The 27,677-nt window shown below is 52.8% G+C and overlaps 1 protein-coding gene across 2 annotated transcripts in view; it reads right to left on the bottom strand.

Moving 5' to 3' along the window:
• Nucleotides 1-27,677, bottom strand: part of NEURL1B (neuralized E3 ubiquitin protein ligase 1B) — a 44,977-nt gene that overhangs the window by 13,426 nt on the left and 3,874 nt on the right. For both annotated transcript variants that reach the window (XM_002696271.7, XM_059878848.1), the window contains exon 2: nucleotides 9,000-9,545. In XM_002696271.7, the coding sequence (XP_002696317.2) occupies nucleotides 9,000-9,545 (546 nt within the window). The remainder of the gene's footprint in view (nucleotides 1-8,999; nucleotides 9,546-27,677) is intronic.

Here is a 27,677-nt window from a genome sequence, read left to right as displayed (position 1 = left end):
GTCCGTCTAGTCAAGGCTATGGTTTTTTCAGTAGTCATGTATGGATGTGAGAGTTGGACTATAAAGAAAGCTAAGTGCCAAAGAATTGATGCTTTTGAACTGTGGTGTTGGAGAAGACTCTTGAGAGTCCCTTGGACTGCAAGGAGATCCAACCAGTCCATCCTAAAGGAAATCAGTCCTGGATGTTCATTGGAAGGAGTGATATTGAAGCTGAAACTCTAATACTTTGGCCACCTGATGTGAAGAGCTGACTAATTGGAAAAGACCCTGATGCTGGGAAAGACTGAAGGCGGGAGGAGAAGGGGATGACAGAGTATGAGAAGATTGGATGGCATCACCAACTCAATGGACATGAGTTTGAGCAAGCTCTGGCAGTTGGTGATGGACAGGGAGGCCTCGCATGCTCAGTCCATGGGGTTGCAAAGAGTCGGACATGACTGAGCAACTGAGCTGAACTGAAATAGAAATCGCCTTGCCTCAGTTGTTAAATTGGAGAAGGAAATGGCAACCCACTCCAGTGTTCTTGCCTGGAGAATCCTAGGGACGGGGGAGCCTGGTAGGCTGCCATCTGTGGGGTCACACAGAGTCGGACACGACTGAAGCGACTTAGCAGTTGTTAAATTGTACGGTTGTTTATGCACTTTTCTCCATGCATATTTAAGTAAGATGACGCTTTAATAGTGAGAAGGAAAGAGAATGAAGAGGGCCTAGGACAGAATCCTGGGGCTTTTAGCATGTGGAGCCAGGCAGGGAGGAGCCAGCAAGTGGGCCACGGAGGAGAGGCCCAGGAGGTGGGAGAGGTCACCTGGGGCAGGAGCGAGGCCTGGTGAGAGAATGGGGACGACCGCTCTGGGCTTGGCAGCACAAGGCCGAAGCCCACTGAGCAGCGGGGACGGCTCCGCTGCAGCCAGATTTTGGTACATGAGGGAGACATTTCATAAAATGGGAGTGAGAAGGGTTTCTGGTGGTCCACGAGCACTGGCTGCCCACGTGTTACTGTGGCGGCTGGGAACACCTCTCCTGCCTCGCCACCCTGCTTCTGGCCCCAGGCCTCCAGAGCTCCTGGTTCTCCTTCCACCTCCTGGGCCTCTCCTCCGTGGCCCACTTGCTGGCTCCTCCCTGCCTGGCTATGGCACTTGGGGCAGGATCGAGGCCTGGTGAGAGAATGGGGACGACCGCTCTGGGCTTGGCAGCACCTGAGGGTGCCACAGCCAGGAGAAGACGAAGTTGAAGGGCTAACGCTGACCGAGATAGGGGCGTGGGGTGAGTCAGGCCAGATCGGATCACTGATGACTACGTGGGTAACTGGTAGAGATCAAGTGTTGAACCTCCTCAGGATCCATCCATTGCTGCACATACGACAAAGCCTGGGAATATAAGCAGCTGTTTTTGGTTTAACTTCAAGAGAAAGCCTTGTTGGCAGAACCTAAAAATTACCAGCTGGTACCTGCCCCACTGTTTGAATGGACGATACACCAGGCTACGGACCCACCATTTCTTGTGTCCTTCAGCTCCTAAGCAGATTCAGTTTTCCCCACAACTGCAGTCCTGTGTCAGTGCAGAAACAGCAGAAACTGTCTGGAAGCACTGCGATACGCAGCATAGAACAAACATGGTCGAAGAGGGTTTTGAGCTTATCTCTTCCCCAGTTCTTAAATTGCTAGCTATACTTTCTATTGTTTGAATAGTAATTATGAGAAATCAGAGGGTGGTGTAAAGGTGATAATGTTTCATTTCCTTTGGGGTCTACTCATACTGTTTTGTACAATGTTAAAGAAAGTTGCTTTCTATTTGTGTCTTTTTAATTTCACATTCAACATTTTTTTTTTAATTAAATTTCACTGGGCTGAGCTGAAGCAGGGATCGGGAGGGGGTGGTATAGACAACACCTTTAAGAAAGTTTCGCTCTGAAGGAGAGCAGAGAAATGGTAGTAGCCAGTGGAAGAGATTGTCAAGGGCATTTTCTTTAAAGATGGGAGCTACCTGTGTGTGCTCATGGGGATGGTTCTGCGGAGAGGGAGCGGGAGGCTGGAGAAAGGGACAAATGACCAGAGAGTGTCCCTGAACAGGCAGAGGGGGCAGGAGCAGAGCTCCTTCCACCATGGGCATGGGAGGGCAGGCAGCAGGCAGGGTGCTGGGGACTGAGACGGAGTGAGGATGTCGGGCACTGAGCCTGTGCTTTTCTGCATGCCGCCTAGCTGCCGACCAAAGGCGGCTGGACAGGTCAACAGACAGACCTCGGCTGGTCCCTGGCAGTGCCGGCTGTGGCCTCAGCTTCCCCTTGCAGTGTGGGGAGCCCCACCCCCGCCTCCCAGGCCTGTGGGGAGGATGGATGGCAGAGCTGTGGAAAGAGTAACCATGTGCCTTGCGCTGCACCCAGCACACAGTGGGCCTGCAGGGCCCCTAGTAGGACATAACCACAGAGCGGTGATCCCACTCCTGAAGGGGAAAGAAGCCTTCAGGCCAGCCTGCCAGGCGGAGGCCTGACTTGGGGGGCGGGGCTGGCGCTGGGCTGGGCTGTTTGTAAAGGAAACAGTAACTACCGAAGCGCATTTCTCTGAGCCGGTCCTCATCAGGCTCCGGATGAAGCCAGCGGCAGCCACTACTGCCAGCCTGATGCTGGTGCTCACAGGTCCCACGCCAAGGCACCTCTCTGCGTCCCGGGCCACACCCTATCACCCCCCACAGCCACTGGTGAGGTGGCAGGTCCCTACCCCTCTCTGGGCCTCAGTTTCCTCATCTGCAGCATGGAGTGATGCACTCAGACCAGCAGGTCATGATTTAGATCGACAAGTTTGTCTTTATCACGTAATTTGTTCATAACCCTAATGAACAGATACTGACTCTGGAACCACCAACCATTAGGTGACCTTGGCCAAGTTATCCATCCATGCTGGGTGTGCGGATGGGGACAAAACTGTTTCCTGTCTCATGGGGTTCTTGTGAGGACTGGAGGACATCACCAGGTAAGGCCCTCAGCATGGTGCCTGGGCTGAGTAGGTCCAGTAAGTTAACAGAAGGGCTCAAGGCTTTGGGGTCGGTGAATGACTCCCATATAAAGCCTTTGGAGAGCTGCTGTTACTGGCTTCTGGCATCCAGTCCCTGCTGCTTCTGGTCTCAGCACCAGCTTTTCTTTAGAGGGAACTTCTCCCCGCCCTGTTTCCACTCAGTACCTTGAGCAGGGAGCCTTAACTTGGCCAGTCCCTCTAGCTCATCCCTCTGGCCATGGAGATCAGTGAGGCCAGATCTTGAGATTTTGGCAGCTTTCCTGCTAGACTTGTTAAGTTCACGAGACATGGAACTGGAGATACTGGTGGCCTTGCCCCCACCCCAAAGGGAAAGCCTGCTGGAGGATGACACAAAGACAGGAAAAGGGGTAGAGGCAGGCCAATGTTCTGGGTGCTATTCCTCGGGCCCCTGCATTGAGCCAGGCTAACAAGCAGTTGCTTCCTGGAATTTGCAGTCCATGAGACATTAATTTCCTTTATTTTTGCTTGAGTGAGATTGAACCAGTTTCCATCTCTTGAAAGCAAAGCTTTCTGAAGCACAGTCTGTGATGCTGTGGCCTTGGGCTGGCGTCCCATGTTCATTCTGACCAGCATTCTGCCACTGGGCAGCGGCCCTGACGTGGACCACTCCCCAGCTGCCCACAAGAGGGACAGGGCTGCCTCAGGACAGCATGAGGCCTCCACTCCAGAGCTTGGGGAAAGGGCTTCTGCAGAGAAAAAGGGGCCAGGAGAAGGGGGACAGGTGTGCATGACTTGGCTGAACCTTCCTCTCCTGGGTCCCAGAACTGCTCGACTCAGCAGAAAGTAATTTGCTCTTTTTCTTTGGTCCAGAGGAGCATCCAGGGAAATCACAGGCTCTCAGGATGGACCACTCCGGGCCCCACTAAGCCCATCCTGATCAGTGCCCCAGAGAATGTAACCCCAGCAGCCACAGGGCAGCCCTGGGGAAGAATGTATCCAGTAATGCTGTCTGCATGGGGGCAACCCAGGTATCCGTCAGTTAGGAAACACGGAACCAGACAGACAGACACTGATAAATCTTAAAATGGGGCAAGTGAAAAAAGGAAAACAGAGTAAGATCTTTAGCATGATACCATCCACCTATGCATGCCAAACATACAAAATAGCTCTATGTATTTTTTAAAAATACATGCTCAAGGACTTATGCCAAACATCAAGAGTGGTGCTTATCTGGGCAGGGGAAAGCGTGAGTGGGAGTCGGGATTGGAGATAAAGCAGAAAAGTCAAAACAAGAGAAGGAGCTTGTGTGATGCTGCCATGCCCTGAACTAGAGGTCTGAGGAACTCAACTTGGTACCAGAAAGGGAGGAGGAACAGGAGCTCGTGCAGAGAGGATCATTGTGATCACAGTCCTGGCTGCACCTGGGGATCACCCCCAGAGCCTTGAGAAACCTGGATGCCCGGAGCCAACCCCTAGGTTCTGATCTAATTGGCCTGGGTGCAGCCTGGGAAGTGGAGTTTTGAAAGCCATGATCCTCCCACCCCCCGACAGGTGACCTCAATGTGCAGCCAAGGCTGAGACCCACCAAACTAAAGGGAGATGCACCTGGCCTCTAATCCTGGTTCTGTCACTCTCAAACCAAGATACTTCCCTTCTCCAAGCCTAAGTTATTTCCTCCGCCAGGGGATCTTCCTGACCCAGGGATCGAACCCATGTCTCCTGTGTCTCCTGCATTGCAGGTGTATTCTTTACCCACTGAGCCATCAAGGAAGTCTTTCTAACATAAATCCACAGTGATGAGAGAACAGACGCTATGATTTCAGTACTTTTAGACCATGAAATTATTGTACTTTATGTCCAGTGTCTCCTAGTTTACAGTCTATGGGAACCTGAATAGAATTTGTATCCTACTGTTGTGTGAAAAATGTATAAATCCTAATTATGTTGAATTGGTTCATGGTGCTTTTCAGGTCTACTATACCCTTCTACTTTTCTGTATATTCATTCTATTAATTTTTGAGAGCTTGATACTGAAACTCCAACTAAAAATCTTAATTTATCTACTTAAAAAATAATTTTAATATATAGTGGAACCATAAAAATAAATAAAAAGGGGCTAAGTCACCCTGTCTTGAGGAAAGACTGAACGTCACAAGAGGGGGTACCCTAGGGTCTGGCCTCAGAGAGGCGGTGCTCTCTGCTGCACTTGGAGCCCTGTGCAGGAGGCCGGGCTGAAAGCACAATTCCAGCATGTGAAAGGAGCAGGCAAGGACTACGAATCCCTTTTTATTCCTGAGACTGAATTTTGGCTCAAGATCCAGGGTGAATAGAGTGCACCCCCATTCCATCAGATGAGAAGGACACTTCCCAGGTGAGGGCTGCCAGATAAAGTATAGGAAGCAAAGTTACATTTGAATTTCAGATAAACAACAAATTCTTCTCTACCGAGTTTTCTGTAATAAACTATATGGGGAAAGAATCTGAAAAAGGATGGATATATGTATAACTGAATCACTTTGCTGTACACTTGTAAATCAACTATACTCCAATACAAAATAAAAATTAAAAAACCAAATTCTAAGTATGCCCCAAATATTGCATGGGGTATACTTCAGGAAATTATTCATCATTTTTCTGAAATTCAAGTGTAACTGGGCATCCTAAACCTGACAGCCTTACCCAGAGGCTGCTGTAGCTTGTTGGCATTGAGGCTCTATCCAGTGGGACCCGAGAGGTGAGGGAGGGACAGATGGACGGTCCTACACTTGAGTCATGTCTGACTCTTTGTGACCGCACGGACACATGGACCCCGCCACGGACCACACGGACCTCCGCCAGGCTCCTCTGTCTATGGGATTGCCCCTGAAAGAAGACTGAAGTGGGTTGCCCCTTTCCTCACCATGGGATCTCTGGGCCTGGGGTTTGAACCTGTGTCTCCTGCACTGCAGGCAGATTCTTCACTACTAGCGCTGCCTGAGGTGGGGATGAGGGGTCCTTATTCTGGAGTCTCACAGCTAAGACTCTAGAGGAACTGTGTTAACCTTCTTGTTCCTCGTGAGAAAAAGGAGGCCAGAGCCTCCTCTTATTTATCCAGGCAGTACAGTGGACACCACCCTCAGAAGCCCAGTTCTTCCAGGAATTGGGAGGGTGGGACCCCACTTATGGTGGGATTTCTGTGGTTCTCATGCTGTGCTGGCAACAGCAGAGTACCTACTGCCCAGACTCAAACCATACAGAATCATGACTACTTTACTTCCTTATTTTTATTATAACTTTTTTTTTTCTGATTTAAATCATTGTTGATAACTTGGGAGAGGAAAAAAAAAGAAAAAAAAAAAAAAAACCACCCATAACCCCTTCACCCTGATATAACCAATGTCAATTTGCTCTTTCCCTGGGAAGGAAACATTTATTGAGCCTTGATCACATGTCAGTAAGTTCTCCATTATCTCATATAACCTTCAGAAAGGAAAGTAACTTTATTGCCCTTTCTTCTTGTACAAGCAATATCAGCCCTTTCCATACGTATTAAAAAGATAACTCAGAGAGGTATAAAGAAGGAAGTGAGATTCATCTATGCTCCCTTCCCCTGTGGATGGCATTCTTTCTGATCTCATCTTCCCTTCCGTGTGTCATTGTGAACATTGTCCCACGACACCAGTGCTGGGTGCTCCGCATCAGCCGCCCATCGCGGGCACTACTGGCAGATTAGAAAACGGAGGCTCCTGTCTGCCCCCTGATGCTGGTGCTCCACGGGCCCTCTCCTTTCCTCCCAGGGGCGTGGGGTGCTGGAGAGGCTTGGTAAAGGCAGGGAGGTGAGAGTCCATGACTCCTCACAGGTCTGTTCAGTTCATTAAGTCATCAGTAGAGGCTGCTTCCAATTTGTATTTTTTTTTTAAAACCCTAATCCACTTGTGCTGATTATGGAGTGGCTATGATTTCTCGGCTGGTACCGAGACTTGGGCTGTCTGAAGGAGCAGGTGAATGAGGCCCGATTGTTTCCCCGCTCCACAGGAATAAAGAGCTTCAAAAAAGAGTGGTCTAGAGCGGGGTCTAGACAGGGGGTCTAGAGGAGGTTTTTAGAAACCTGCATTTCCTGCGGGTAAAAAACCAGAACCTTCCATGGAAAAGAGCATGGGGGAACATGGTTAAAATGCCCGAGTAAGGCCCCAGCTTGGAGGATGGGTAGCTATTTATACTTTGGTCTGCCTAAGCCTGGATTTCAGACATGTGCCTCAGCGCCCGTGCAGACGGGCAGAGATTCTCATTTCTTAGCTATTACTTCTTAAGCGCCTTCCATGTGCCAGGCATCATGCGGTGTCCCCTTCATACACCATCTCATGTCCCCTGCCAACACTCCCTTGAGGTAGGTACTATCATGAACTCATTTTACAGATGAAGAGACTGAGGCACAGAGAGGTTTGGTCACCTGGCCAAGGCCACACAGCTGGCAAGTGGAGAGCCAGGTGTGGAGCAGAGATCCACGGGACTCCCACCCCTCTGCTCCTAGCTGCTCGGTTCTGCCGCCTTTCTTCTTCTGGGGAGTTGGGGGCCCGAATGCATGCATCTCCCCTCCCTGCCCAGTGGTGGTGTGGGCAGTGGCGGGGGCAGCAAGGAGCCCAGGGCCAGGGTTTTCCCTCAAGATGCAGGGCTGAAAGACCAGAAGCCGCCCAGACATTCAGATATACAAACCGTACTCCATCCAAATCAAGGCATGCTCCTGGGCAATGAAAAAGGAACACATTTCTGATACAGTAACAATGTGGATGAATCTCAAAGATCTTGTGCTGAGATTAAGGGGCCAGTCACTAATGCATATACTGCATGGTTCCATTTATGTGACGTTCAAGTAGTGGTGCAATAGTCTATGGTGAAAAATCGGAACAGTGGCTGCCCTGGTGGGGAGGGGGCTGCCTTAAAGGGGCAGGCAGCAACTTGGCTTATGGTGTACAGTGTATAATTCCATCAAAACTCAAACTTTAGATCTGTGCATTCATTGCAGGTAAATACATACAGGGCTGTGTCCCCTGAGAAACCTGCTCTCCTTTTTCTCCCCCAGAAGTGGAGGCTGGGCTGCTTACGTGCAACCCGAGTTCAAGAGCTAATGCCACAAAGAGAAAGCAGGCCAAGAGCTGGGAGGAGGATGGGAGTGGCAGCTTAATGGGTATGGATTTCTCTTTGCAGTGAAGAAAATGTTTTGAAACTAAACAGAGGTGATGGTTGTCAAAACTGTATGATGAATGCCACAAAACTGGACACTTTACTTTTGTGTTAAGGGAATTTTACCTCAATTTTTAAAAAACTTTGAAAACAGAGAGAAATAGGGTCTTAAGAGCAACAGACTTGTATCCCGTGAGTTCTCACCACCAGGACTTCAGCATTAGTCACTCCTCCTTTGTTGGAGCCAGGGCCACACTTACCTGCCTGCATCCCCAGTGGACCCTGAGCCCCTTAACCATGGACCTTGATATGATACCTACTGTCCACTGCCTGGGCAGTGTAGGGACTAGAAGATTAGGTCGTGGGTTTGATTGCTGAGTGAGGAAGTGGATTGTGAGAGAATGAATGAGCAAATGCATAAACAGATATGTGAATGAGTGAATATATGAATAAGTGAGCAAAAGAATAAATGCTTGCATGAATGAATGAATGAGCAAATGAACAAGGGAGTGAAGGAACACACCCCGGAACGGATGAAAGAATGAGTGAGCGAGTGAGGACACAACTGAGTGAAGGAGCAAGTGGAGGGGCCTGGACCGGACAGTGGACTCTGGGCCACACCCGTGTGGATTCCCATCCAGGTTTTGCAAGGCAAATCGTTTAATCACTCCGGGCCTCAGTCTTCTCATCGGTAAAACGGGGATGGTGGGTTGTTGCCAAAGATAAATGAATGGAAATGTGTAAACTGCTTAGAAGACGCCTGGCAAAGGGAGCCCTGGGTATTCCTGAATGTTAAAGAAACACACCCTCATGCGCACCTGGTCCCGGCGGGGCCACCCTATCTCCCATCCAGTGGGGACCACGACCTACCGAGGAGCTGCACCTCATCGGTGATGCCGTAGACGTCGATGAGCGCCCAGAGCGGGCCGCCCACCGCCACGCCGCAGTGGAAGAGCACGGGCTCGCCGTCGTTGACGCTGTAGAAGACGCGGCCGTGGCGGTCCGCCCAGTAGGCCAGCACCGTGTCGCGCAGCGCCAGGTTCTCTGGCAGCGCCTTGGCCCAGTAGCCAGGCCGCGTGACCAGGTCGGGACAGGCGTACTTGGGGATGTCCTGGGCACTCATGAGCGACGGGTCGTGTGCCGTGAAGCCAAAGCGCAGCGCCCCGCTCCAGCCCGGGCGCACGGCCACCAGGCGCAGCCGCACCTGCTCGTACAGCCGGATGGGCCGCTGCGTGAACGTGACCCCGTTGCAGAAGCTGTTGCGTCGCGTGGCTCGGCGCGAGTGGCCGTCTAGCCGCACGTTCTTGCCCTTGGCCTGTGCGTGGAAGCGCGGCGCTTCGCCCAGCACCGGGCGCCGCTCCGGGCCGGGGCCGCAGCAAGGCCGGGTGGCCAGGAGACGCGCCGGCGGGCTGGACTCTGCGGGAAGAGACAAACAGGAGGGTTAGGCCCCCTGGCGACACTGTGGCCCCGATTTGTCTTTAATCATGTTGTTTTTAAATTCCATCTTAATTTGACCTGTAATTGCAAGTTTCAGTCACTCCAAACTGCTCAAGACTGCTACAGCAAACTCACTCTGCCCACTTCACAGATGAGCAAGAGCAAGGGTTAGTGTGTCTGGGTCCGTCCAGTGAAGCACTGTTCAGAGCCGTTTCACTCGCAGACAGGCCAAACCAGTGAGCTTGTCACGACAGCCAGCGTGGGGCCAACTGACTTTTCTGTCCCCATCAAAACCCTCCACATCTAGAAAGAGTGTGAAAGTCGCTCAGTCGTGCTGGACTCTTTGGGACCCCATGGACTATACAGTCCATGGAATTCGCCAGGCCAGAATATGGAGTGGGTAACTGTTCCCTTCTCCAGGGAATTTTCCCAACCCAGGGATTGAACCCAGGTCTCCCATATTGCAGGTGGATTCTTTACCAGCTGAGCCACTAGGGAAGCCACTTCTAGAGGCTTCCTCCAAAAGCCACTTCTGGACTGCAAAGTCCCTCTCAAGGCTACAGCAGCCTTGGATTCTTGAGGAGTAGTGGAAGGTGTTTGGCTGCTTTTCTCTGTGTAATTTTTATTAAAAAGGCAACTTGGGGGCCCTCTTGGGATCCCCAGTACAGCCTGGAATCTCAATTCTCTGGCACTTTCTGGCGTGCGACACACAGCAGACCCAATCACTTCTCTAGCGTGTTTCCTTGCCCGTAAAATGGGAACATCAGCTTAACTCACACAGCTGCTAAAAGATCATGTGGGTGAGTTCCTTGAAGACTGCCTGGCACAGAGCATGTGTTTAATAGGCAACTAATAACACGAGTATAATACTGAGTTCCAAAGGACACCCGAGCCAGAATTCTGACTTCTCCTCCCCTTTACCCACAGAAGAGGAAGGCATTCTTTATAAGCAAGGCTGGCTTTTCTAGAACATACACCTTTCATAATTCATTTCTATGGGGATTGTGCCCTGAAGGCCCTGGAGAAACTTGGGACAGTCTCCTTACAAAGGATCTGGTCGCTGGCCACAAACTGGGGTGACCCGGTCTGGAGGTGGGGGCATCGTCCTTCCCAGCTTTCCTCCTCCATCACGGGGGCAGCTCCTGGGAGGCTCCGGTAGCCTGGGAGGTAGCCAGGTGGGTGATTACTGCACAAGTCTCTAGTGCTCGCTCACAATAGCAGCTGAGAACAATTTTCAAGGCAAAGGCTCACAACTCACAGCAGCCCCTGGCACACAACGGTCTACAGAATGGCGACCATGGGGAATGAGAGCCCACTGCAGGATCATTCTTCCCACACCAGCCCTGGGGCTCACTGTGCCCGGGGGGCATCGTGGGGTTCCACTAACACTGAGGTTCTGGGGAGTGAGGACAGAAGAAAACGAAGAGGGACAGGCAGTGAGAATGCAGGCACATCACGGCCCCCAGGCCTGGGGGGACGGAGGCCCCGGTCACTGAGGCAAGGGTTCCTGCCGGAGGTCCTGCCGCAGACGCAAGCCACCGACCCACGGAAGACAAATAACAAGCAGGAAAGCCAAGAGGAAATAAGGAAAAGTAACCCTGAGGCTTCAGTCATTCATCCACTCAGCAGGTGTTTAGCAAGCACCCAGAAAGTGCCAGGTGCCATGTTGGGCACTGGTAATGCAGCTGTCACCAAGACTGATACGGTTCCCACTTGGATGGCGCTGTCGTTCCAGTGGGCAAAGTAAGACAATAAACAAATCATACCTGATGGGATGCAGTCAAAGGAGGGGGAAGAAAGCAGTGCTATGCCAGACAGGAGTTTTCAGGGAGGGCCTCTCTGATAAGTGACTTTTTTTTCCTACTTTTTTGGTCATACCTTGCAGTGTGTGGGATCCCAGTTTCCTGACCTGGGGTGGGACCCGCGCCCCTGCAATGGAAGTGTGGAGTTTTAACCACTGGATCACCATGGAAGTCCTTCTGATGAGTGACTTTTGAGCAGACCCAAAGGTGAAGGTATTTGGGGGAAGAGCATTCCAGGCAGGGGTAACACCAAGTCAAGGCCCTGAGGTGGGAATGTGCTCGTGTGGGTGGAATGGTGTCAGTGGGTTTGGTGTGGAAGGAAGTGACCAGAGCTGGAAATTCCAGCAGAGCAGGAATGGTGGGGGGTGGGGTATGGACTGGGAAAGAGACCCTCTGGTTGTGGTCTGTTTTTTCTTTCACCATTTCACTCTGAGTGAGATGGGACATTACTGGAGATTTAGAGCAATGGCACCCCACTCCAGTGCTCTTGCCTGGAAAATCCCATGGACGGAGGAGCCTGGTGGGCTGCAGTCCATCGGGTTGCTAGGAGTCCAACTCGACTGAGCAACTTCACTTTCACTTTTCACTTTCATGCATTGGAGAAGGAAATGGCAACCCACTCCAGTGTTCTTGCCAGGAGAATCCCAGCGATGGGGGAGCCTGGTGGGCTGATGTCTATGGGGTTGCACAGGGTCGGACACGACTGAAGTGACTTAGCAGCAGCCGCAGAGCAAAGAAATGGTAGGAAAGTTCAGGCCACAGGGTGGAGAGTAGACTGTTGGTGTGGGGCGGGAGGGCGGGGTGGACTCTGGGCAAGGAAGCTAGGGGCTAGGACAAGGCTGCAGGATTCCTCCAGGGTGGAGATCATGGTGCCTCAAATGTGAGGTGGGGAGCTGTGAGTAAAGGTGGTGAGAAGGGGTCTGATTCTGGATATGTTTTGAAGGTAGTAGAGATTTGGAGGTTTTAGTTTTTCATGAGAGAAATAAAAAACATTCAACACATAGTCGGCCCTCTGTGTTTTCCAGCTCTGTGTCACTGAAGTCAGCCAACCACGGATTGAAAATATTCAGGGGAAACAGACTCCAGAAAATTCCCAAAATCAAAACTTGAATTTGCTGTGAACCGGAAACTACTTACATAGCATTTGCATTGTATTTACAACTATTTACATAGCATTTACATTGTATTAGTATTATAAGTAATCTAGAGATGATTTAAAGTTATAAGGAAGGATGCGTGTAGGTTATATGCAAATACTACACCATTTTATATAAGTGACTTGGGCATCAGAGTTGGGGTATCTGTGGGGGGTCCTGGAACTAATCCTCCTGCCCCCAGGATACTGAGGAATGATTGTATTTGCTCTGGATGTTTAAGCTGTATACAATAAATACAGCTTAAATTATAGTTTAAAAGTATACAAAATTTTTAAAAAGGCGTCTTGGTTCTATGACAGATACTGGAAGTGGCAAGGAAAGGATGGGCGTTACCAGGTGTGGACCCTGGAAAGCAGGGGCTTGTCTATTTCATCTGTGATTCCAGTGCCCAGCAAAGGCCTGGCACACATCAGGTACTTGATAAATGCCAGCTGCTGCCTTTATTATAGTTAGAGCAGACTTTGGAGAGCATCTCCTTGAATAAGTCCATTTTGCAGATTGAAAAAAATGGGTCCACAGAGGGAGAAGGAACCCGCCCAATCTCAAGGTCACTAAGGGCCCGGGCAGGAACCCCTTCCTGGGTTCTTCTGGCCGACTACCCCTGACACAGGGAGGCAGAATGTCAGCGGTCACTCCTACCCAAGGAGGGTAAGGAGAGCCCTGGGCGGGGGTGGGGGGTGCTGGCCACGCACCACCTCCCACAGGCCCTGGGCCATCGTGAAAGAGGTCCAGGTTCTGCAGTGCCCATGGCAGGGCAGCTCTGTGGGCACATGCTGCCCCTCCCTCCTCCTCCACAGGGAGGAGAGATCTAGCATCTCTCCAACTAGTGGGTTGATCTCACCCCAACTCAGAAACTGGGGTGTGCCTCAAGCCTGGCCAATCAGATCACTATAAACTTTTCAGGTAGGGGAGCCTTCTTTTGCTTATAATCCAGGTTGAGCTAGGTTTTTGATACTTGCAAACAAAACTGTTCTGACTGACAATTACCATGCATTCAATAACCTTGTATAGAATACCAGCTTTGGCCTGGCTACTTACCATGCATTTCCTCATTTAATCTTTATAACCCTTTGAGGTAAGGACGACCATTAACCCCATTATGCAGATGAAGACATGGAGTTTCAGAGAGGTTGAGTTATTTGCCTAAAGTTACACAGCGGGCTTAGCTAAAGGCAGAGCTGTGACTGAAGCCACATTTGTGTGACCTCCATCGGCCTTTTGAGCTATTTTACCATGTTCTCTCTGCCCTTTAGGAATCAACACAGGATGGACAGAATGAGCTGTAGATCCCTGATGTAGAGAGGGAAGCAAGAAGCCACCTATTGATTCCTTGTACCCCTAGGTGGGTCTGCTAAGCATTGGACAGGTATATGAGGGCAGCAGGGAAGATGCTCACTCCATTATTCATGCATCCATCCACCCACCTATCCATCCATGCGTCCATGCGTCCATCCATCCATCCAGTCATCTTCCATCTACCTATGCATCCATCCTTCCATACATCCATCGTTCATCTTCCTATCCATCCATCTAACCATCCTCCCATCCATCTATCCAACCATCCATCAGTGCATTCATCTATCCATTCATTCATCCATATGCCCATCATCCATCCATCATCCACCCATCTATCCATCTTTTCTGAGGATATATCTGCTGAAGTGAAGCACTGAGGGAGCAGAGGTGAGGGCACAATCCTGCCCTTGTGGAGATCTGAGTCTTTCCGTGGAAGAGAAGACATACAGGTGAATAGACATGAACATTAGGGACGAATAATAACAATAGAGACCACATTAGGCATTGGGACCGGGGAGCTATCAGGCCCAGAGGAGATCCCAGATTTAGCCAGGGGCTGGGGGGCAGGGGGTGATGCCCGCAGAGCCAGGTGTTAAGGGAGGAGATGAAATACTCCAGGCGGTAGGGGCAGAGGTTGGGCAAGCTAGACCTGGAAGGAAGGTTTAGTCCTATGGAAGGTGTGGCAGAAAGCATCTGAGGTTAGGCAGCCACTGCTTTGCAGGGGTGAGGGCCGAGGGGTGAGGGTGCGGTCAACGTCATGGAGACCAGATGGGAGGGCCCTGAATGCCTGCCAGGGAGGCTCAGAGTACACAGCATGGGCAGAGGGAGCCACAGGCTTCCAGCAGAGCAGGCCAGCACTGTCTGTTAGGGAAGGTCCCTGAGGCGCAAGGAGGGTGCACACAGGGCCAGGCTGTGGGCCATCTGCAGAACCACAGGGATGAAAGCAAGGGCCCGCTGGACAGCAACACCCGTGGGACAAAAATCAAGCAGCTGGGAGAAATACTGCCCAGTGTGAACCGTCAGGAGAGGCTGCCCAGGACGGTAGAGCCTGCGTTCTCCATGCCCGCTGCGGCCTTGTGCCAGCCACCTGACTCTGGATGGCAGCGTCCTCCAGTGTCCAAGAGACCGGACTCTCTCCAAGGTCCCTGCGGCTGGCAGACTCTCCAGGAAACATTAAACAGGACCGCAGATCAAAAGCACCAAAGACCACAGGCCACCCTTATTTGATGATTTTTATCTCAGCTCCCATCATTGTTTTTCTGACCTTATCTCTTCATCAGAGTTTCTTAAGGAAACTGGCTTGGGGACCCTGAGTAGATGTCCCTTCAGAGTGGCCTGGTGATTTCGGTGGATGCTGGAGTCAGGAGAAATGCTGCTTTGTTACTATAAGGGGAAGTTTCCTGCTAAACCAGCTATATGTTAGGATAAAAGGCAGCCAAGAAACCAGGGAAGTTTACGTATTTGTTTAATTTTGATTATAAGATCCAGCTTCCTTCAGGGAATGAGGGATAAACACTATTTTTCCCCCCTCCTCTGAGGCCAGAGTCCTGATGGGAGATAAAGAAAACCAGAGTGGAAAAGTCTATAAGAGGAAGTGTTATTTACTCAAACTGAAACTGCTTAAATTAAAGGAACAACATGGAGCTGTCTTTAAATTGTACACCCGCGTCAGCTTAGGGGAAGCAGCTTCTCCACGAAACAGAAAACTGTAGCGTGGACCCCAGGGGGCCCGTCCGGGGATATCAACAGAAAACCTGAACTTTATTAAGTTACAGCAGTAAACACTACAGCCATCCTAGAGAAAGTTTGGGAAGAAGGAGAAAAATTCCCATCTCCCCACACTCTCACCTTAACTCATAATACATTTTGCATCGCCCCTGACTGGCCCTCATCCACAGAAGCACCACTGGCTCTGCTCTCACTATGCGCCACGTCTGGAGCCGCATGTTTCTGCTATCATGGTGGTGGTGGTGGTTTAGTCGCTAAGTCGTATCCTACTCTTTGTGACCCCATGAAAGGTAGCCTGTCAGGCTCCTCTGACTACGGGATTTTCCAGGCAAGAATACTGGAGTGGGTTTCCACTTCTTTCTCCAGGGGATCTTTCAGACCCAGGGATCGGACCCACGTCTCCTGCATTGGCTGGTGGATTCTTCACCACTGAGCCACCTGGGAAACCTTTTGATAACCTGGTGATGGTGGTTTAGTTGCTAAGTCGTGTCCGACTCTTGCGACCCCATGGACTGTAGCCCGCCAGGCTCCTCTGTCCATGGGATTCTCCAGGCAAGAATACTGGAGTGGGTTGCCATTCCCTTCTCCAGGGGATCTTCCTGATCCAGGGATGGAATCTGGGTCTCCTGCATTGCAGGAAAATCCTTTACCAGCTGAGCTACAAAGGAAGCCTTTTGATAACATGGTTGTAGTTAATTCTCAAAACAAATCTTCACCTACAGGATTCTCATCTGCATTTTCCAGGAGAAAACACTTCCTGCAGATCTAAGGAGCAGCATTGAGATGTGAACCCAGCTCGGTCTGACCCCAAACCAGTGCTCTTTCCTCTTGCCTGACTTTCTTCCATTTGTAGTGTGGAAGTACTAAGCATGAAGTAGTACTGAGTACTCTTTCTAATTTCCTTGCAATCAGAGAACACAGTTAATTCTGCTTCCTGCCTTTTCTAACTCTACATTACATAAAAAGCATTTTCCGCACATGGCTCCCAAGCATTCACTGTTCTGTTTCATGGCTGCAGAATATTCCACTGAGAGCCAAAAGGCCCCCCACTGTTCCCCTCCTGGGGATCACTTCAGCTGTTTCCCCAAATGGCTGGGTCTGTGAGCACCGAGTTTCCTGGCTGCTGGTACCAGGACCAGATTCAGATGGACCCCTTCTTACTGGTGAGAAAACCTTCTGCCAGAAAGGGGCCACAGCCCACGCCAGGGACCAGACCTTTCCCCCCAAACAAGGCCGAGTCCCAGCTGGCCTCATGGGGGTGCTGCCTCTGGCCGGTGAGCCCCCTTGCCCTCTGGCCAGGAACTGGGTCCTGGGACTCCAAGAACAAGGCAGGGGGAGGAGACTTCTCTGCAATGGGAACCAAGAGGAGATCTCTGCCTCAGTCCCTTCCTATGGGTAGGAGGGAGGGCACCGTCCTGGCCCACCCCTCAGTATTAACCAAAGGCTGCTCCAGCCTGCCAAGAACAGAGGGGCAGGGCTTTCCAATATCTAGTCACAGAAGCAATGCCCCAACTCAAAAGTGTAGGAGCAGAGGTCTTCCCTGGCGGTCTAGTGGTTGAGACTCTGCATTTCACAGCAAGGCTCGCAGCTTCGATGCCCAGTTGGGGGAAGTTCTGCACACCATGGGGTATGGCCAATAAAAAAAAAAAAAAATTGTATGAGCAGAGATGTGGGGGCTAGAGGATGAGTGGCTGTGGCAGTTAAGGAGAAAGGGGCTCTGTTTGAGAAAAACAAGTGTTGGCACTGCCAACCTTGGGCTAGCTGTTCCAGAAGGCAGGGGGACAGCAGAGCTGTTCCCTGAGCCGGTCCTTCAGGGGTGGCTCTGCAGTTTACTCGCGTGTGCTTTAGAACAGCCTTCATGGGCTCTGGATTTGAGCCCTGCTTGGCTGCTCACTAGCCTGAGGGGCCTTTGGGCAAGTCACCACCTGTTGATGGTGTGTGAACACAGACCCCCCCCCCCACCACTCCCCGCCCCACCCCCGCCCCCCCCACCCCGCCCAGCCCCGCAGGCTGCAGGGACGGGCGGTGAAAACACAGAAAGCGCCCAGCGGGAGTCCCAGCACACCACAGACGAGCACTGAACATTCACCCCCTCCCTTATGGGCAACATCGGGGTCCAACCCTTGGGCAAGCCCCTCACGCCATCTCTCCCACACTTTTATTGCCTAGATCTCAATTTGAGAAGTGGTTAAAAAGAGCACAGGCTTAGAGTCAGACAAGGGTTCAAATTCTGATTTTTGCCATTTTGCAGCTGTGTGATCTTGAGGTACATGCTTAACTTCTCCGCGCCCCCCACCCAGACCTAGAAAACTGGTAAGAGTCACCACCACCCTGCATGATTGCTGTGAGGACAGATGAGGCCAGCTAGTCAGACATGGCATGTGGCACATAGTAGCTGTTCAGTTAACCCTGGCTTCCTCCCTTTAGCTGCCTTTTGTTGTTCCTTTACGGAGAAAAGGTTTACTCCTGGGTCAGAGATGGCTGTCTGTGGGTCTGGAGAATACATCCTGCAATGTTTCTCCCTTGGAGGGCTGGAAACCTTGGCCAGGAAAGGCCTCTTGAAAACCCCAGGGTCAGTTTCCCTGTGTCCAAGGACAGAGGCCTATTTTTAAGCCACCCCAGCAGCATCCCAAACGCGCACTGTACCACCCTCTGAATGATGGCGCTCATTGCCCCAACCCAGCCTTTCCTTTGATCTAAAAAGAGTCCAAGGAGATGGCATTTACCGCCAGGAGGATGGCAGGAAGCACAGCTCTGGCTTCTCTGGATGCCGAGCTGACGGCCTCCAGCGTGCTGGCATTCAGCAGATGGCATTCTGGCTGAGACTTTCAGCAGATTCCACTCCACCGGTAAAGGGAATTGCCAACCCTGAGGACAGTCTATCCTGCCCCCTCCCTCTCCCTAGAGGATGTAACTAGCCTTTTACTGAGCCCTGGGTACACACCCGCATGGCCCTCTGTGTGTAGAGCTGACAGTCTTACAACCCTTCAGGGGGAAGCTGCACTGCCTTCACTTTCCAGATGAGGAGGCCAAGGCAGCAGAGCCGGGCAGTGGCAGGAGGGGCCCTTCCCCACCCCCGCTCCTCTCCAAGATGGCCGGGGCCTTGCTAAGGGTGATGAATGCTGTGCCAGCCTCTCTCCCCGGAACACACCCACACGCCACTCACATAATTTGATGGACAATGTCTGGGGCTTCCCGAACCCACACACATCTGACCTCAGACTGTGGACCTTCAGTAAGAAGTCTCTGGTTCAGTGGCAATGGGAGGAAGCAGCACGGTGCACATGTGTGTGTGTGTGTGTGTGTGTGCGCGCGCACACATGCGTGCACACACTCTAAAGAGAAAAGGCAAGGCCGGTATTGGCAGGCTTTCTGTCACCCAAAGCAGGGCAGCGATGTCGGTCTCCTTCGGCAACAGAACACCTTTTCTATTGGTGGGTTTGAAAGTGGGTTAGAAAGAAAACAACCACGCCTCCCTCACCTCTGCCAAAAAGAGCAGTGACATGCACCCAGGAGACAGATGCCAGCCTAATGGGACTTTGTTCTCTGTTTCCGAGGCCTGGTCGGCAGCACTCGGGGTGGAAAGGGGCCAGCCCACGCTGGAAACCACCACCCGGCTCCTCCCCACTCCTATTCTTTGCAAACAGAGTCCGGTCAGTGCAGTGCAGCGGCCTGACACTCCTGTCGACAGCTGCGAGGAGGCCTGGCAGCGGGGCTGGAGGTCACGCGGCACTGCTCGTTGGGAGAAAAGGCTGCTCCTTCCAGGTCTAAGCGGCAGCCCTCTTGGCTCAAGTGGGCTCTGATGCACTGAGTTCCCAGGGGGTGAGGTCATCCCCACCCCCCACCCCCAAGTCTGGTCAGCAGAGTTGGGATTCCCAAGCTGGCTCTGACCCTCTTCTGGGCCCCTCGGTTGAGGTCTCTTCTTGATAAAGGGGCCCGGGAAACTCCAACTTCAGAAGCACCGGCTCGCAGGGTCAGGGCCCCCTGCTGTGGATGGTGGGGGGATGCACCCTCATTCTTTCTCGAGGACATCACTTCCTCCTGCATCTGACATTTACAAAGCATCTGCTCCAGGCCGGGGCTGCGCTGGCTGCAGGCGCTGACGACTCACACGCAGAGCCGAGACCAGTGCGGGGTGGACACAGACACCATGATTTCATGTGGGGGTCAGCACCGAGGGCTGCAGCCAAGCTTCTCAGGGGGCCACTCTGGGGGGTGACAAACAGTGGGGAACTGTGTTTCAGGCTGAGGGAACAGTACAGAAAAAGGCCTGGAGGAGAGAACAAGCTGAGTGCCCTTGGGGAAGGGCAGGGAACAGAGTGTAGAAGGCAGAGGGGAGGGTGGAGAGGGAGTCAAGGGCTCTATCACAAAGGGCCTTAAAGGCTGAGCAGAGGAGGTTAAGGTCCTCAAGAAGCCTGGGGGCCTCTGAAGGGCTGGAATCGAGGAAGGAATCCCCAAGGATCCATCTCTCTGAAGAATGAGATTCAAGTCCTGGGTCTTCCCATAGAAACTGTCTTTTCCTCTCTTCCCTGCCTATCAGAAAGACCTGGCAGGGCGGGAATGGGAAAACCAGGCCAGGTTTCAAACACTGCTTCCAACGGCTGGCACAGTCCTGCCCTCGGCACCTGCTTCTCCTCCCAGGCAGCTTCTGGCAGCCACCTGCTGATAAGCCAGCTGATTGGCCAGCAGGCTCCTTCTCTTTGCCCTGAGGGCAGCCACTCCCCCAGCCTGGGTGGGGCCCAGAAGCCTGACCGTTCACTCCTAGCCTCAGCCCTAGGGGAGCCTGCAGGGACCCGGTCCCAACTTTGAAACAACAGATCCACTGGCCCTACTTTTCAGGATCAAATGCAGCTGGAAACTCTCCTAGAACTTCACTGCTCTGGCTTCAGGAGCTGAGGAAATGCTCTTCATAAGCATCAGGGCTGGGTAGCGTTTGCTGGCCCTGAGGGGTGGGAGCCTACCCCTGCGGCTCTCCCAGTGTATACCAAGGGTGAACCATGCTGCCCATTCATTTATGGCCTCACACTGCCAGGTGGCTTCCTCAAGAGGAAACTGAAGCCCAGAGAGGCAGACATCCGGGCCAGAGGCCACCCAGACTGTGAGGGCAGTGCCTGTCTTTGAATCTGGTCCTGTCTGACCCTGGAAGTTTCATCCTTCCTGTTTTATGCCTCATTCCTCCCCAAGGTTTCTCACTTATCCCCTGAACTGCAAGGAAAAAAAAAAAAGGCTATGTATAAGAGACAAAGGTGGAGTAAGGCCTGGCTTGGTCTCGGGGGGTAGGGGGGCGTAGGCAGGGGTGGTGTTGCTTGTCATCAATCAGCCTGTTTTGAGCAACTCAAAGGTCAGGGGATGGCAGAACTTGGGATGAAAAATCAGCAGCATCTAAAAAAAGAAAGCAGATTATAGCAGGGGGTGGAGCCCCAGTGCCTAATGGCCCCAAGGTCAGAAAAGGGGATTGGAGGTGGGCATGATCAGAGAGGGACACTCCCAGGGGCCACGTAGAGCCCGGGGCTGGTCCTCTGCCCACCAGATGTCCTATGACCCTCCTGAGAGCACTGAAGGAGGTGACTGCTACCAGACCTACTGCCGCTGAGGAAGGAAGGCTCAAAGAGGCTGGGAGAGCGGCCCCAGGCCACTGGGCCAGGAAGTGGTACAGTCAGTGTCAGAACACATGCCAGCCGGGCGCCCACGGCTAGGAAGAAGACGCTCTGGGTGCTTCGGGCAAAGGGTAGACGTTATCCCTACAGGGAAGGAGCAGCACAGTGCGTGGGTCCTCAGCTAAGGTCGAGTCCTTCCCTGCCATGTTTGGCTCTGAGGCCCGCAGAGAAGCACCTCAAGGGCACCCCTCCCACTCTCCTCCCTTCTCCAAAGATCCAGGTTTCTCTTTCCTCTGCCCCAGACCCGGCAGGCTGGCCTTTCTGCAAATACCCGAGGGCTCCAAGTTGGTGAGTGTAGGCTGAGGATGCCTGAAGGAGTCTGCATGGCTTTCTGCCCTCTGACCTGAGGGGTAAAGGGCAAATGTTGGAAATACACACTCCGGAGTCCTGATAAGAATCTCCATTTCATACATCCTCAGCACTGAGGATCCTAGAGTTGCTGGCTCCCTGGGGCCTCTCTACATCCCTATGACCCTGTTTCTCAGATGAGAACATAGGTCCAGATGGGGAGGGGTTGGCCCAGGGTCATGGTGCAGGCAGACAGCTGGGTCAGGATTTGACTCAGATTTGAATCCAAAGCCATGCCTGCTCTTGACACTATGTGGCATCGCCTCCCTAGCCAGCCAGGGAGAACTTTTGGACTCGTCACAGGGCCTTGAGAGTGTGACCCCACACTATTGGGTCCTACTGCTCCTCTCTGCTTCACCAGCTTCAGGAGCACAGATTCCTTGCCTTCAGTGAATTTGAAGTCCACTTATGGAGTCCCCATCTTATATAGGCTCAGACTTCTCATGGAGTCTCCTATTTATTCCTCATCAAACTCCCATGAGGGAGGCACCATCATTCTCCCCACCCTAAAGATGGGAAAGCAAGGTTCAGAGACGGGGAGTGACTTGCCAGGGTCACACAGCTTAGATATAGAACTGAGATTTGAACATAAGACTGCCTCCAAAACCAGTGCTCTTTCTACCCCCTCTCTTAGGGATTCCAGCCAAAGACCCCATCTGCAATCTCTCTGTGACCCTTTGTAAGGCTCTGGGCCTCAGTGTTCTGATCTGTCAGATGGGAGGTGGGACGTGGTGATTCCAAGCATTCTCTAGTCCTGGGAACAGAGTCCCTGAGAGACCTGTCTGCAGGGATGAAGGTCCACACCATCCCCAGAGACAGGGAAATTCCACTGTTCCATGCTCTGCCCTTGAAGCACCCAGAGTCTTAAGGGGAAGGGAATGTCTTTTGGGGGTAAGGATCTGCCCCTGTGGGGTGGAAGGTTACCAAGCAAACCGGGCTTGGAGACCCAGGGCACACGGGTGCCCACCCATCTCATAAATCCATCATCCTTGGGGAAAAGGAAAGAAAATGTGTGTCTGCGGGACACAATTATGATATAAACAACGCGTAATGTTGAGGACATAAACAGAACACACATGTTAATGGCTGTGGGCATTCTGCCAACTGCCAGTGCTGCCCAGACTCTCCCACCCCACCCATACCCCCAAATGGCTTACTCATTAAAGAACTTTCTCCCCTCTGTCCAGCATGAGACGAGAGGCTGCCCTGAGCCCCAGTAAAAAGGAGAATGAAAGGGAAGGGATGAGAGTGAGCTGGGACTGACATCCAAGAATGGCTGCTACTCAGAAGTACCTGCTGCTAAGTGTGGGAAAGTGCTGAGGCCTGGAGGTCATGGGGAAGGTACAGACCCAGAAGGGGGAAGGTTGCTCCATCTTTCTGTGCCCCAGCTTCCTGATCTATAAAATGGGCCTAAAACCTCCCAATATGCAGAACTGGCAGGGGGATCATATAAGCGAGAGATTATGAAGGCCCCTCCATGTGTTCAGCAGATGAGCACTGGGAGCACTTCCTATAAGACCCCAGGGTCAAAAGGCACCTTCGCGGACAATTTATCCCAGACCTGTCTGCTGCTCCAGTTGTGTCTGCCACGTCCATGTCAAGCCCCAGTCGGGCCTGACGCCAGTGCTGCTCCAGCAAAGGACAATTCCCACCCTGCCCTACTGCCAGACAGCCTCCACAGTTAGAAAGTTCTTCCTTTGACTGAGCTGGGATCTCACTGATGTCCACACATGTCTGGTCGTGTCTGTGCTTGGTCCGTAGTGCCCTTCCCTATCAGTCTGCTCCCCTGCCTCATGCATCTGAGACATGTAGGATGTGAGACAGACAACTACAGAAGTTGAAGAGCAACTAAAAAGAAAACTGCCAGACAAATACAAATGTTCACAGTTTCAACACTCCGAAGGCTTCCAGGGCAGATGTGAAATGCCCCCACCTGACCCCCTGTCCCGACCCGGCAGTCATCCATCCAGCATCAACACCCCTTCCTTCTCATCGGAATCGCACTGGACTACGTGTGCTGTGCGCCCTTAGGCAAGTCACTTTCCCTCTCTGTTCTCCCAACAGTTATATGGGGCTAAAAGCAGTAGCTGTCTCACAGGGCTTGTCCTGAGGGCTCGATGCAGGTGCCTGCTGAGAATAGTGTCTGGCACAGACTGGCTGAGTGATACGAGCTGGTGGTTATTATTCTTCTTTTGTGTCTGTCTCCCTTGGGAGTGCCGGGCTCAGCAGGGAGCAGGGGCTGGCTTGCTTAGTGACTACACAATCATACCAGGTGCCCCCCTGAGCATTCACTATCTGTCAGACACTTTGCAGGCCTGAGACGTAACATCATTATCTCCTCTCTGCAGAAAAGGGAATCGAAGCAAAGAGAGGTCAAAGCGTTTGTCTGGAGAATAAGACTCAGACCCAGGGATGGGGGCACCCAGCCCCTGCTGCCACCAGCTCTGCTAATGCTGACAGCACAGCATGGGGACAGGATTCTCCTGGCCTGCAGGAGAGCCCGGGTGCGGGGTGATGAAGTGCCCTTGCTCGGGCCACGTGCCCTTGCTGAGGGACTGGCAGGGGCTGCCTGTGGCTCTGAGCCCCGTCAGTGGGAAGGATGCAGGTGGCAGTGGGGCTGGGGGTGACCAAGCACAGGCCAGCTTTTATCAGGCAGATGGGGCAGGAGGAAGGGGTGCAGAGCTCCAGCTCACCCCGTCTCCTCCAGAGCAAGATTCCCAGAGGCCACCTCCACCTTAGGAGTTAGAGTCTCCAGGCCGGGGGTGAGACGGGTGGGGCTGGGGGCTGGGCCTTTCTATAGGCAGTTTCACTCTGGCTGCTGGGCACAGAGGTGCTTCACCTCCCCAGGACAGAGAAAGTAAGAAAGTGTGCCTGCGGGAAGGACAGCCTGTGGGGAGGGGGGTTCAGGAGCCCAGGATGAGGACAAGAGGCCCCGGGGGCAGTGTCCCAGTGACGGGGAAGGGGCTTTGGGGTCAGGCAGGCTTGGGATCAAATTCTGCTCTGCTACTTCCTTGTCTCCTAGGCCGTGGCAGTTCTCAGGATCCTTCTGAGCTCAGTGTCCTCATCTGTGAAGTGGGAGCCAACGTCTGGAAGACGTGTCCTGATGGTTTAAAGGGGATGAAACAGAGAAAGGGCCCGGCACGGGGCAGGCGTGCTGCAGTGCTGACCACTTGGCTACACCCCCCAGGTGGGTGCTCACAGCCTACAGCACGTTGGCCCCCTTCCTCTTCCCTCTCTGCTTTAAGCTCCTGCCACACACCTGGCCTCTGGGCTTCTATTTTCAGCCCTCATAGAGCACCACCAAGTACAGAGAGCCCTTTGGTCCAAAAGAGGAGAGAGCTGACTCTTTCTGTCCACGGAGAAGATTAAACAGCCTGTTCTGAGCAGCCTTTGTGGCCCAGCCCAGCAGACACAGAGCTTCATCCCAGTGGGCAGTGTGGCATCTGAGAAGCTGAGTCTCCTGACTGCAGGCCAGAAACCCCTCTTCCTCTGACCTGATCTTCTCCCACCACTCTGACTTCATATTGCCACCCCCACTTGCACTGGGACCCCCAGAACTCTGCATCTCCCCCTCTACATGCCCTGTTCTCCCTCTCCTTGGGTCTTTGCACATCTAATCCTCTGCCTTGAGCAGCCTTTCCCATTCCGTTGTGGCTAACTTCTCTGCTTTCTGGTCTCAGCTGGACAGCACCTCCTCCAGGAAGCCTTCCCTGCTTCTCCTCCCAGCCCCTGTGTTCCCCTCCCCGACTCATCATAACTGCCCTGTCCTTGCAGCCCCTGCGTTCCCCTCCCCGACTTATCATAACTGCCCTGTCCTTGCTAGTCTCTCCCACTAGACCTGGAGGTCTGGGGGGCCAATGCAAACTGCAAAATGCAACCTGCCATGCAGATTCTTCTCATCAGAAATGAGATGTTTTGGACAGGGCTCAAGGAACCTGGGGGAGCTGCTGTCCGTGCTATGAAAGGGAGGCCTCCCAACCCAGCCCTTTGACTCAAGCCTTGTGGTCACCTGGGGCAGGGTTGTCAAGGCAGGAAGTGACGGGCACTTGTCAGTCACCCCCCTCTAGGGACCCCAGGAACGGGCATGAGGGCTCTCCTTTCCATGGAGGCAACAATAACCACGACAGTGGCCGCCCTGGGCATTATGCTAAAGCCTCTGCCTGCTCTATGCTGTTTAACACTCACCCCGCCCACTGTGAGGGAGCTGTGCACCCCCACTTCAACTGAGGAAACTGAGGCACAGAGGGGAGTCCTTGCCCACCATCACTGCCCTAGGAAATGGTCACGCTGAGATGGACCCAGGCAGTCTGACGACGAGGTGCGTCTAGACCAGGACACCAGGCCTCCCACTGCTGCCAGCCACTGACCATGCTCATCACAGCCCTTAACCGCTGCCACCCCAGAGAGAAACGCATTTGTACTGTAAGATGCAACATACACACGCACACCGGAAGCAAAAATTTCAGAGAAAAGAATACTTCCCACCTGAATACACTCGATATTTTACTTTTTATCCTAGTCTAGGTAACTAAAGGGCTTCCCTGGTGGCTCAGCGGTAATGAATCTGCCAGCAACTGCAGGAGACCCTGGGTTTGATCCCTGGGTTGGGAAGATCCCCTGGAGAAGGAAGTGGCAACCCACCCCAGTATTCTTGCCTGGAGGATCCCATGGACGGAGGAGCCTGGTGGGCTGCAGTCCGTGGGTCGCAAAGAGTGGGACACACTGAGCGACCAACACTGTCGCTTTCATGTCGTTAAAGGCTTTTTAAAAGCTGGGCTCACACGATCCACAGTAGACCACCTGATCTGGTGGCCAGGCCTTGTTTAGGTGTCAGCCCCTCCCTCTCTGAGGCACAGGGTGACGGCACCTCCTGCTCTGCAGTGATATAACCAACCACCTGACTGTTTTACTAGAGCATTCCATCCTTCTTCCACCAGCGGCCAGTTCCCAGGGGAGGGGAGCTGCCAGCGGCTGTCCATTCATTCATTCCAGGGCTAGTACACAAGATGTGCCCAACAGATAAAGGAACGAAGATGCACACTCAGGAAAATGCAGAGCAGAGCGCACCCCAGGGTCATCCCAGCCTGGGTGCATAGCACTTAAGCAGAGATCAGGGTGGGGCAACTGAGAGATCAGATTTAGGGCAACTGAGCTACAGAAGACCCTGAAGGCAGACAGAAAAAGAAGACATTTGAGTTGGGGAAGGCAGACATGCAGTGGGATTTTCCTTCAGATGTCGCCTCCTCCAGGAAGCCTTACTTACCCCCATTACCCCAGGGCTCCCTCCTTTCCTGCAAGGGGAGACAGAGAGGAAAGGAAAAGAAGTGGGATCAGAAAGAGGGTAAAAACAGAGGGAGGCCTTAGTTCCTTTTGGCTCCAGATTCTCCATGGCAACTTCTCCACGTTTCCTATGCATTAGACAGACTGTCCTTCTTTCTCAATTCCACGGATGAGTAAGACTGCTGCTCCACTCTACCCTGCCCCGCCCCCAGCATCCTCCCAGGCCATCACCAAGGAGCCTTGACTGGTCAGGGTCCCTAACCATGTGCTGACAGCCTGGCAGGTTTCAGGGCTGTCGGAGGAACCACTGTCACTTCGAGAGGCTCAGGCTCAGGCTCAGGCCTCAGATGGAGGGCTACAAAAGTGATTCTTCAGGACCTGTGGGAGGGAGGCAGATGGGGCCAGACAAGGCAGGCAGGCCCAACCGAACTTCGTACTGTGACTGGGTAAGGGAGGAAGAGAGGTGCAGAGAGAGAGGGACGGCACTGGCTGGGTGATCCGTGCAGCCGCCGGGATGGGAGAAAGGCCGCTGTCCTCCTGGAGCTGAGACCGTCCAGGTCTAGGGAGAAAAGTGGCTGCTGGGTCCTCGGAGCATTGGCCCCTTTGCCAGAGGGCCGAAGACCCAGGAGGCCTAACACCCACACGGCTCTGGATCCACCAAATAGAGAGAGAGGCCGGGCAGGGAGGGCCCCAGAGCGGCCCTGGGGCAGCAGGTGCTTCTGGTCTGGACGCAGCATCTGCAGATTGACTGTCCGGGTTAGGAAGACTGGCTCTCCCCCTTATACTGGTATGCCTTTATCCTTTATGTCTCCAATCCTCCATCTGCCTCCCTGTAAGATGGGG

The sequence above is a fragment of the Bos taurus genome, chromosome 20, assembly GCF_002263795.3.
Source record: "Bos taurus isolate L1 Dominette 01449 registration number 42190680 breed Hereford chromosome 20, ARS-UCD2.0, whole genome shotgun sequence".
In the NCBI taxonomy this organism is placed as follows: domain Eukaryota; kingdom Metazoa; phylum Chordata; class Mammalia; order Artiodactyla; family Bovidae; genus Bos; species Bos taurus.
This window is presented reverse-complemented; position numbering and strand designations above follow the sequence as displayed.